The 12,150-nt window shown below is 34.7% G+C and overlaps 1 protein-coding gene across 1 annotated transcript; it reads right to left on the minus strand.

Moving 5' to 3' along the window:
• Window positions 1-57: 57 nt before the first annotated feature.
• Window positions 58-10,382, minus strand: LOC123714645. The gene is made up of 9 exons (XM_045669002.1): window positions 10,340-10,382; window positions 9,427-9,520; window positions 6,960-7,083; window positions 6,206-6,291; window positions 4,840-4,891; window positions 4,130-4,326; window positions 2,195-2,343; window positions 1,213-1,344; window positions 58-530 (listed from the first exon to the last, which is right to left on the minus strand). The coding sequence occupies exons 1-9, from the start codon at window positions 10,373-10,375 to the stop codon at window positions 375-377; spliced, it is 1,026 nt and encodes a 341-aa protein (XP_045524958.1). The 5' UTR covers window positions 10,376-10,382; the 3' UTR covers window positions 58-374.
• Window positions 10,383-12,150: the final 1,768 nt, after the last annotated feature.

Consider the following 12,150-nt stretch of genomic DNA (forward strand, 5'->3'; position numbering starts at 1 on the left):
TAATAATCTTAGTAGTAATAAGGTAAAATGAAATAATTGTATTATTTGTATTCATGTCTATGATAATAAAAGCCTTTTGTTAAACTTTATCTAATTTAACTTTGTTTAACCAATTTCTGTAAAGTTGCATATAGTAGATAATTTTTCGAAAAATAAGGTCATAAAAAAGTTTCACTTCTTACGTCTGTACACTGGTACACGCACACTTTTAATCGAAGCATTAGTGGACATAGTTTATATTATAAAAAATGGATGTTTTGGGAGTTACTTTTAAAAATAAATAGAAAAAATATTATGTATCAGACTTTTTAACAATACCGTATGAATTGTGAAATTTTCAAAGCATTGAATTATCGGTGAACATGATTTATAGCTTAGGTTGACTTTTTAAGCAAAAAATGCGCTTCAGTAAGGCCAAACGCCTTAAGTTCATCTGCAAGCCACTGTGAGGACAAATTAATAGCGCCTAATTGAGCTGCAGAATTTCTACACGGGCTTCGGGCGATGCCGTACACTGTCATTTTGTTAGGCTGAAAGGAAGACATTGATAGATATGTCGCTGTAAAATTGTAAATATGTTTGTCATCTATCTCGCGAGATTGTGAACTGTCGAAAGATTGTAAACCTCAATGTACTGCTTACAATTTACCGTATTTGGGAGATTGTAATGTATCGATGTGAAACCGTCAAGTTACAATCTTAAAATTGTCCAACTGTCTTAAGGCTGTCCGTGATTGGTCGGCTTTATAGTAGAACAAACAAATATGGTGGTAATGCTTACATCTATCATGCAGCTGGCCTATTGGCTTTAGCGTGCGACTCTAATACCTGAGGTCGTAAGTTCGATCCCTGGCTGTGCCAATGGACTTTCTTTCTATGTGCGCATTTAACATTTGCTCGATCGTGAACGAAATCAGCGTGAGGAAACCGGCATGCTTTAGAACCAAAAAGTCATTGGTGTGTCAGGCACAGGAGGATGATCACCTACTTGCCTATTAGATTGAGAAATGATCATGAAACAGATACAGAAACCTGATGCCCAGACCTAAAAAGAATTGACACCGATTGTAAATAATTTAACTTTGACATTATTTTATGTTCTTATTAAGACATTGTAAAAATTTATATAGATATTTGTAGTTGATCGATCTAACCACTGTTCCACTATCTTGGGTAATATAGATTATTATTATTATTAAACAAATCTATTACCTCCTCGTCACAGATCACAGGGGCCCCTGTGGCCACAAAACATGGTTCATCATCAAAAGTTTTACCACAGGAGACGTCGACGGTTTCACCAGCTCCCGGTGTACAACTGCCTTTAGTAATTGTAAGTAATGTCTAAAAAATTTAAAGAAAATAAAGTATAGAAGATAATTCTGCTGCAATTTAAATGGAAACGCATGGAGAACCAAAAAATTATGGCAGGCTAGCGCATCCAACATATTTGTCTGCTTGACTATTTTTATTAAACTAAGTTAAACCATAATGACGAAGGCTAATTAATATTGTTTGTGATAAAATCAAAGTTGATATATATGTCGGAGGAAGCCATTCAACGAGTTGCTTGTTGATTCTACAATAACACATTAAATTCTCTTTATCATTTAAACACGTTGCATTAATCTTAATTTAACTTAATACGCGATTTTACGATATTATAAAACATAAAACATATTTCTGTTAACAAATTAGTGATTTTAGTTAAAATTAGTTACGTTTTTCTAATTTATAAGATTGTAATCGTTATTAAACAAACGACCAATGAGAGCAGAGCACTCTGCTCGAGTGGGGTCGAAGCTACATCTATATATAGGCCAGTCCGTTGGTTGTTACTGGGCCTTTTTTGAAGTGGAGACGGATCGAGTTGGATCCCTGAGTTTTGGTCGCTAGATTGGTGCATTGAACTCACTGCTCGGTCTTATAATTTATTACTAATAACTACCATAAAATATCAGTGTATCATCAGTGTAAATAAAATATTGTGAAAACTACAATCGTCGTGTTTTGTGCTCGCGCTTTACCCTCATGACGCCCACCAAATCTGCAACCACTGTTGATGATGTCACTGGGGAAGGTGTTTCTCCGACATATATATATCTACACAGGAAGCCATACAAAGACAAATCCCGAAAACAGAAAGACCTGGGGGTATTTTCTCATATAAACTCTTAAAATATTTTGAACTCACCGAAACAAATTTATCATTTGCGTCATATCCAAACGAGAAACACAAAGGCTTAAAGGGTGACGTCAGTGCTAAACAGGCATCTTTTCGTTTATCGTTCCATTTTACTTCCTGGTCTAATGTATATATTGCCAGGTCGAACTCGTGTGAGCCTGAAATTATTAATACAAAGATTCGATTGATATTCCGATTCAATTATCATTATTAGATCTCTCTCTCTCTCTCTCGATAAATCACCTCAATCAATGTCAATTTGCTTGACATATAATCCAGCTTTATCCATAATTATGTGGACTACAACGAACATAAAGTAGGCCGAGAATTTGCGCTTAACATATACCACTCTGATAAAGTTGTTACAGATACCGGCAAACTTCTTAAGCATTAGTATTGTATTTTGTTAACATAGCTTTTACACATTTAAAGAAAACACTTTAAATTTAATTAAATTTTAAATTTCTCCCGACGTTTCGCATGCTTTACAGCGTGCGTGGTCACGGTGACTGAAGACAAAAGGTGTTGAATGTCAAAAAGTATCACAGCTGTAGATAAAGTTGTATTATCTGTATTTATTTCGCCGCAGTTGATATCGACTAAAAGATGACGAATTTTTGCAGAAATTACTCACGGTGTCCTCGGATTGAGCATTAAATAATTGAGTAGGGGAAAAAAATGCATCGTACACAGCGCGGGACACAAACGTCAACTGATTTACCAACCACGCGATCGACACGTCACTCTCACCTCCTCCCAGTGATACCTAAAAATTGCTTCTGCGCAGGCAAGGACATTAAAAGATGCCGGTATCTGTACGTGAGTTATATAACCTAACATTAGTTAAATTACATTTATATATTAGTTAATAATTAGAATCGCAAATGTAAACAATCCTACACTTGAAGACAAAATTATAAACTGTGAGTTTTGCTGTAACGAATGAGGTCTTTATGTTTTATATCCTCGTTAGTATAATATAACATTCTCGTTTCCGTTAATGTACAATAGGTCGATATCGGACATGCTTTATTGGTAACACTTGTTTTAGGAACGCATAGTTAGTACATGTTACAGTTTTTTGTTAGTAATTTAACAGCATCAAACACAGATTCATTTATCTAACATCCCTCCAACCACCGCAACCAAACTTAACTCGTGGATAGGAAATAATCCGGCCGTGCTCCACTGCCTAGACTAGGATACCTGATGATGAGGAGGCGACATAAATTGACATTCAGACTAATCATACACTCAGCGAAGACTAACCTCTCGAAAAGGGCACAATGTATGGAAATAAAAGGTCCGTTGAGTGAACTCACTCAAGGCTTCATGTCAGTTCCGTTATTGTAATAAATATTTAGCCCTTTTGTAAACTAACTCTCTTCTTCTCTTCTCGTCTTAACTATTACCGTTGTATTGTTTTTTATGTTTATATCATATTGTAATATGTCATGATCGCTATGAATAAATCGTGAACGTTGCTTTTCAAGAATAAAATACAAAAAAAATACCTTTGCCTGCCGCGACATCGAAGGCTCTTTCAAAATTAAATGTTTGTCTTCTTGTGGAAAGAAAAGAAAGGAATTCTCAGAAATTTATTTGTTGTCTCATATTCTATGTTCCATGTTTGTTTCTTTGTTTTTTAATTTTTTTATAACTTTATTTTTATGTCGATAAAATTATTGTTTCATTTGTAGCTGTCAATCCAAGCATGAAAATGAGTGTTGCTAGTGACAGCAACTTCTGACTTCGTGACTAAAACTGTATAAATCACATATTTGTGTGTGTAAAACTAATAATTCCTTAACAATCTTAACTATGGTGGATGGTCTGCGAACTTATTGATGAAAGAAGATGCTCTTAAAATATACTGTAGCTGAATTTGGGTTTGGACTGGGTCCAGAGGAACTGTCCCCCCTTTCATGGTCCACATGTACTGACCTGAGTTATAATTATCGTGCTGTTTTCTGCGTATAACCGGAAACATTTTTCCTGGTTCTGTCGAATCTGGTATTTGAGCCCAAACATTTTGGTAGACAGACACAATGTGACAAGTAGCAGTGGTTAAAACAATTTTAGATCCTATAAGTACTCCCGCGCAGAAAAGCTCGGCCGCGTTTCCATTCATTGCGACACTTCTAAAAGATAATAAAAATGAGACAAGTTAGTAATTTCTATCATACTTGGGCTTCAGCCCCAGCATTCCTGGAGTCGTAGGTTCGATCCTCTGCTGTGCACCTATGGACTTTCTGTCTATGTGCGCATATAGCATACACTCGAATGGTGACAGAAAATATCGTGAGGAAACCGGCCAGCCTTAGACCGTAAACGTCAACGGCGTTTCAGGCACAGGTACGCCTACTTGCCTATAATATTGACAAATAGTCATGAAACAGAGAGAGAAATGTGAGGCAAAGATGGTTGTATCACTGCTGATTTATTTTTATTTATTCTATTACGATCTGATACCAATGCAAGGCCGTTCACTACTGACACGTGATGTAATTTGAGACTTTACAGGTCTTATCATCACCCAGGCGCTGAGGTTTGACTAACACGGGAGTGTGGAGGAAGTTGTGCGGCGCTAACACGACCTTCAGAAATGAAGAGTGCGACTAACGGAGAAAGTAATGAAATTCACCAGATCTTACCGATATAATGAAACGCACCATGGGCAGTAATCGCCATCGCGAGCAAAACATTCTGGAATTAAAAAAAACTGAATAAAATGTCTTGCTTAAAATCTATTTTTAGTTCAATTAGAAGGGATTTCGAAAGATTACTTCTGATCAATAATTAGTCGACAAATACAGCGTGCGTGGTCACCGTAACCAAAGCGTTAAAAAAGTGTTTTCTTTCAATGTGTAAAGGCTATGTTAAAAAAAGACAATACTAGAACTAAATCTTTTGAGTTACTGAAACTAGTGTAGTGATTAGTGTAAATGCGGTATATCGGACACAGGAACACAGTGTCAAAACATTATAGAACACTAAGACTGTTGACGAACGTTACTTTATTTAGCTTTTCACTAGTATTGTAGAAAATTAAGTCAACCTAATATTACTTATTAGCCATAATTAATCTAGCCTAGATTGTAATTCATACTAGAAAGAAGAACAAAAAAAAACTCCAATAATAAGCCACTACAATAAAGTTTAAACTAAAATAAATTAATTTTTTACATGTTTAAAGTATTATTTTTTCTCATTACCCAACGATATTTTTTTAAATAACGACCTAATTTAATAGGCGATATTTTAATTTGTAAAAATCCAATCATAATGTTGGAATCTCTAAGATCAATCAACTCATGTGCAATGCGTGACTATAGAACGGAACGGGGAATTCCCCGTCGCTTGATTTCGATTGGTATTTTTTCGCGTGTACTTCCCCGTAATAGGAGGAGCCCTGGGCCCCACAAATTCACGATCCACTCATGCCCTCATTCTAGAAGGATCTTTTTAAATAGTTTGTACGCGGCTTCAGCAAGATAAGGAAACTCGACGAGTTTTGCGTGTACTGTGTTATTTGTGTAGTAATGATAATAGGTACCGTAGAGACGGTTACATAAAATCAACAGGAGCTTTAAACAAAGTTGTGCAATTGTCATAATTTTGGTAGATGTGTGTTAAATTGTACCTAAACAGTGTAGATTTCCATAGAAATTTTGTTTTTGCAAAGCTGTAACGGACTGCAATTAAACTTACGTAAACTTTGAAAATTTTGATACTGACCAAAAATGTAAATGTATGTCAGCATATTACGAGTTGTGTACAAATGATTCACGTTTAACTTTTCTCGTTGGGATTGAAATCAAATGATAAAAAACATTTATATGAACAAAATAAGTGTCACAGTACAGAAATATAACGTGTGAAACCTCCGCGTGGTATTCCCACTGTATTATACGAAGGAATGTAATCGGGTAGTGTGAAAATGCGTTATGAGAGTACCGTGTTACAAGGGGTTTACTGCATATGGCATCGATTTAATTAGATATAATAAAAAGTTTTAACCTTCCTTATTTGTGACTTCCGGGGGTGTCGTAATATTACTTTCGGAACAACACCAGTTTAAGCCATTCTTACAAGAATCGCCTGATCTGAAACTCGAAAAAGCTATTGTAACTTATAAACACAGGAAAGTAAAGAAAAGTCTGGCATTGATTAACTTTTGCCAGTTCTTCTTGTTATTAATTACTTAAGATGTCATGTGGAACATGGTGTAATTGTTGCAACTCCTTACAAACATTGTGGAAAACAAAAAAAACTTGGCGATTAAAAAGAGTGGCGGACAGTTTATTGCCAGTTCTTCTCTTCCGTTCTACGCCCTTGATTTGAGAACTGGCAGTAAATGTTAAATTAGAAGCATTTAATGTATATCTCTTTTTTTTGACATAAATAGTGTACATTGTGTTACCCATATGAATAAATGACTTTGGACTATTGATTTATAGAACCACGGCTCTTTAAAACTGCTTCAGTGCTCTGGTTGCGCATGCTCAACCCTAGACAAATTAATTGAAACATCATGATTTGTGACACGAATGAAAGAAGACTTTTTGGCTTCAACCTTACCTAACCTGATCACAAAGGCCAGGATCAAAAAAAATCCTAACCTAACTGAGACCATATCGTTTACACCATGCATATTTTTTAGGCTTTTAGGTGTCAAAAGCCATACCCTATAATTAATTAAAATAGTGCAAAGATCTCATAACTTACAGTAGAACTGCGTTACGAGGTTATGTTTTTGATATCTTGGTTTTACCTAAGTTCACTGAAATCAATAATTCCTCCACGCTCGATAACTCCTCCCTCCTTCTTACAGTTTGAATAATCCACACATATCCCAGTTCTCCCATCTGCCATTGTGCAATCTTTATTAAACCTTGCTGAAAATTCAAAAGATTCAATCGTGAAATAACAAAAGCCTTTACGACCATCAAAACTATCTGTTACGTTATTTTGTATGCAGCAATCTGCCTGACACATGCCATCGATATTTAGGTCTAAGGCATGCCTTCCTCCAGGAATATTCGTTCCTACGTTGGAGCGCGCATTATTCTAGCAATATTCATGATTTCAACCGCGCGCCTCTCTCCGCTTGCTAGTGACTAGTGATACAAACGTATGCAGTGTTTCGCGGAACTAAAATGAAGTAAGCGCCGAATGATTTTTTTTAATAACTCGTAAAATATAATAAAATCGCTAGTAACAGCTCTCGGTCGAAGTACTGTGATGAGATTAAATTATTTTTTGGCTCCATAATACTAGCCATGATTGAATTAAACCGAAATTAGGCAAAAGTTGGTGACCTTGTGTTTTTTTTCATGGTGAATTTATATTTTATATTTAAGAAGATATAGAATAAGGCTCAATAGATATTTATTGTTTTAAACTCAAGCATCACATACGTAGCTAAAAACAATTCTACAATGAGTTATTTTGTAAGTCCCCGCTCTTAACTACGTTCTTAGTAGTATAGTCTAGTCCACAGCCAGAGTGGACCTGCGGTTGCCAAACCGCTGGGTCAATATTTATCCCTGAAGTCGTGGGCTCAAACCTAAAGTTTGGACTATAGATTTATGTCAGAGAGTAACACTTGCTCGCACGGTTTCTTGGAATTTGGATTATTCAGATTTATTTCTATTTTATGAAGTTAAATTATTATTACTGTTAGAGTTCGCAAAATAATCTATATGCTAGTAGATATAGGTAGAACAGTGTTGGCCTAGTGGTAGGTTCGTAGGTTCGATCACCGGCTGTGCACCAATGGACTTTCTTTCTATGTGCATTTAACGAAAGAAAACATAGTGAGGAAACCGGCTTGCCTTAGACCCAAAAAGTCGACGGCGTGTGTCAGGCACAGGAGTCTCATCACCTATTAGATTGACAAATCATAGAACAGATAAAAAAATCTGAGGCCCAGACCTAAAAAGGTCAGCGGCACCGATTTATTTTTTTACGTATTATTGACATTCTAATGGCATCACATACGAACGCAACCATTCGTAATGCGTCATTTGTTTTTCATCATATTAACTGTCTTAGGTCTTATTCTAGGGGCTTCCTTCTAGGGATCGATTTCTAGGTGTTGCCACCTACCCTTGCCCGGGAAATACGCTATTCCTCAATGTAACTTTAGTGATAGCAGTTTGTTAGTATATGAACAACCCCATGCATGTCCTGTACATACTTTAGTTGTATCATATCATCCTATCGTAGTATAATAAAAGAATAGCGATGGTAGGAAGATAAAATCTCTTACATTTGACCAGTAAAATTCATTAGCCAACCAATTCGACTTAAGTTCCTTCAAGAAAAGAGCGTTTATCGAGCGAGGTACCAATTCTTAAGAGGTATGTGACTGTCTATGGGCGGCAGTATCACTTAACATCAGGTGAGACTCCTGCCAGTTACATAAAACAATATTACAAATCTTTTATATAAATAGATTGACAGTCGCACTAAACAATCTAATTTAATATAATACCTTGTGATGCCAATTCAATGTATTTATTTAAAACAAAAGATAGCTCAGTGTAATAAGATTTTGTTAGGCTATACTATAATTTTTCATTCCGTAGAATTCTGACATTTAATAAGTGTTGCTACTAAAAAAAGTTCTCGACTGAAAAAGAGGAAATTTGACCTATTTGACGGCAATATAAAACGAAATCCTACGTATTTTTTATGTTGTACGTACAAAAAGGTAAATCTTAATATTTACTCACTCAAGTGTACAATACAAAAATCACAAATATTGCAATATCACGAACAATATATTGAATAAACTTCAATTACGTTATTTTATTCTTTAGCTGCCATCTCTGCCTACTAATTCCAGGTTTAGTAAACTTTAAAAAAAAATGTTAGCTATCACGTCGCGATTTTTACTGTTTGTAATGCGTAATTATAACTCGCCGTAAAACTACTTTTGGAGCACCGCACTAAATACAATGGATACATTTACTAAATGTTCAGACTCGTACTGAAATTGAAAAATGTGCCAAAAAGGTTTATAATCTCTTACATGTCAGAAAATGACAGCTGTCAGAATTCAACGGAATTAAAAATCAGAGTATAGCTAACTAACGTAATTATTTACGTCATAACTTAAGACAGTAGGTCCCTTAACCGACTTGGATCACATTACATATGTACTGTTACATAAAATAATATCTATAGCCTATCCTGACTGAAATACGAATTGGTATAAATTATGTGATCCACACCATTTAAATTTGGCGACAGATTCAGACAAGACGATTGAGCTACCACAGCTGATATTAGAATTAAAACCGTCAAATTTTCGGAAAACGCCATTATCTGAAAAATAAAATAGTATTTACAATATTCTTACATTGTAATAATAATAATAATTAAATGTCGATATATAAAAAAATTAAAACCAATTCAGTACTTGTACTCTGTGACGGTACACAGAGCTGTATTGTCGTTGACGAGCAAAGCACCAGCTCTGGGATTACCGGTACTGTCTATCAGGCGCCTTAAATCTTTTATTAGCCTTATATATTAACGTATGCACACCCTACGGCGTAAGAGTCTCTACTCCAAATAAGAAACGATTATATGTCTAATTTGTTAATTCTGTCGTAACTGACGTTTTAGTTTGAGTGTTTGTTAGTCTGTGGAAAGAGACGATTTTTGGCTTGATACTTAAATTTTAAAAAAAGAAGCATTTTGTTCGAATATTTAATTAAGAATTTGATTAAAACCTCTAAATGTTTATAAATATTCTAGCCTTCAATCAAAGATATATTTTAGCAAGACATTGGAGTTTCATTCATATATTTGGTCACTAAGTGCCTATTCAATAATTAGGATTTTAAGCCAAATCTCGATTTTACTCTAACACTATTTAGTTACGGAGTGTTTTTTTTTAAATCTGACACTCCACAATCTACATATTTTAGTTTTTTAATTTTTATTACCAAACTCATTTTAATACATTATTAACAATTTTCTTAACCTACATAGTAATAACAAAAATAATTTTAAATTAATAAATGGAACATTAAAATAAATTGGAAATAAATTGGTGTGGCAGTGTAAACAAACATTACAAAACATTGTATTACTCCACCGCAAAAAAACTGTTGAAATTTAATATAAAAATTCTCTTACCATATTAACGCGGCTTATTCGGAACACATCTCCCATAAAACTGGTATTTCAGGTTGGCAAAACGATGCGCACGATTGTTTATCAACATTGTTTCCTCATAATGATTTATTTTAATAATCAAATATTATTTTTCCCTATTCGCTGTTACATATTTAGCCAATAATAACGGCATGACTAATTATGTATATTATTTACAAAATCATTAATTAATACATAGAAACTAAATCATGTAACAAAAGTACTATCTTGTCCCTTAACGTCAGATATTATGCCATAAAAAATATATTATATCACAAAAACAAAAATGTTGATATGCTAACTTCAAGGTGTCGCTTTTTTGTGTCGGTATACGGGTGTCGCTTTTTGTGACTGTGTACGGGTGTCGATTTTTTTGACGGTGTGCGCGCGCATAGTATAAATTGACTGTCATCATTTTTCCCGAACGCGCCAAAAGAAGTAAAACCAAGTCTCGCAACGCAGTTCTACCGTTAAAAGTTGTGTGATCCATGTAATATGATACAAATCGGTTAAGGGTCCTTATGTTTTAAGTTATGACGTAATTAGCTAACCTAACAACTTATATTGACTATATCACTATTCCAAACCTAATGTTTTAAATAAATACGATAACTTGGCCATCACATGGCATTATAATCAAAGTCTATCGGTCCAGGGATCGAGCATACCTCAGGGCTGAGAGTTGTATGCTGAAGCCTCTAGGCCAACACTGCTCTACAAAATACTATAAACATACACCAATACAAAATGTAATAAACAAAATATCTCACAAAATCGTGGCAACTTTGTATGCTACGTTTATTGTATATATGTCATAGTGTCAAGACCTTAGATAACGGTTTAAGGAGAATACAATTCAACAGTTACAATTACAAATACAGTTTATTAATAGGGCGCAAATATAAAAGTCTTTCCACTAACTTCGCTTTTGTTCCCTTTGGAGTAGAGACTCTTGGGGTTCAAGTAAACAGGCGCTAATTGAAGATTTAAGTTGACGCCTGGTTAGGTACCGGTGACCTCAGAGCTGGTGCTTTCCTCGCTCAACGAATAAGTATCGCAATACAGCGAGGAAATGCTGCCAGCGTTAAAGGTACACTGTCACATGGGTAATTGTAAATACTGTATAATTTTATTAATATATTGTAATTCTTTTATACTCCAATATGTGAGTAAATTAAAGATTTACAGTTTACCGCTAAGTATCAGCCGTCAAAAACATTGACAAAGCCTTTCAACGCAGTTGTACTAAAATAAGTTGTACAAAGTCGGCTAATTCAGTCCCATCTTTAGGGATCTTATGTCTTAATTAATTACGTAATTAGCTATCCTAACAACATTTTATACTGGATATGATTAGAAATCTGTTAATACCTTGGTCATCGAAGACACAATGTATCTCACAAGTAATACATATTAAATATGCTTTAGTTTCGATGAACGGCCAGTCAGTGATAAAATTATGAAATCTGACTAGTTATAATTCTTAAACTACTTAATCAAATTGAATGAAATTTAAAAAAAATGTTTTATTTATTTATTCCACATCATTATTCTACCTTAACAGTTACTACTGATTCGATAGAACGAACAAAATAATACATACACCGATTATCCTAAAAAAACATTTATATGCCAAAATCTTATAATTAACAATATAGAAAGCAACTCTGGTGAACTCACCCAGTGTACAAACAAATAGGTCTACCTCAATAGAATTTTTTTTATTTGTATTGCTCGCGTGAGAGGCGGTTCGCTGACCAAGTTGGAGCCATCCAAAAGTTTAAACGGAAGCG

This window comes from Pieris brassicae, chromosome 9 (assembly GCF_905147105.1).
Source record: "Pieris brassicae chromosome 9, ilPieBrab1.1, whole genome shotgun sequence".
In the NCBI taxonomy this organism is placed as follows: domain Eukaryota; kingdom Metazoa; phylum Arthropoda; class Insecta; order Lepidoptera; family Pieridae; genus Pieris; species Pieris brassicae.

Excerpts from the sequence above, each read along its gene's own strand:
- LOC123714645 (XM_045669002.1), bottom strand. The coding sequence starts at position 10,375 with ATGGGAGATGTGTTCCGAATAAGCCGCGTTAATATG. Across the intron at positions 6,292-6,959 it reads ATTGATTTCAGTGAACTTAG|ATCAGGCGATTCTTGTAAGA; the intron begins GTAAAACCAAGA and ends TTCGAGTTTCAG. Across the intron at positions 531-1,212 it reads CTGTGATCTGTGACGAGGAG|CCTAACAAAATGACAGTGTA; the intron begins GTAATAGATTTG and ends TCTTCCTTTCAG.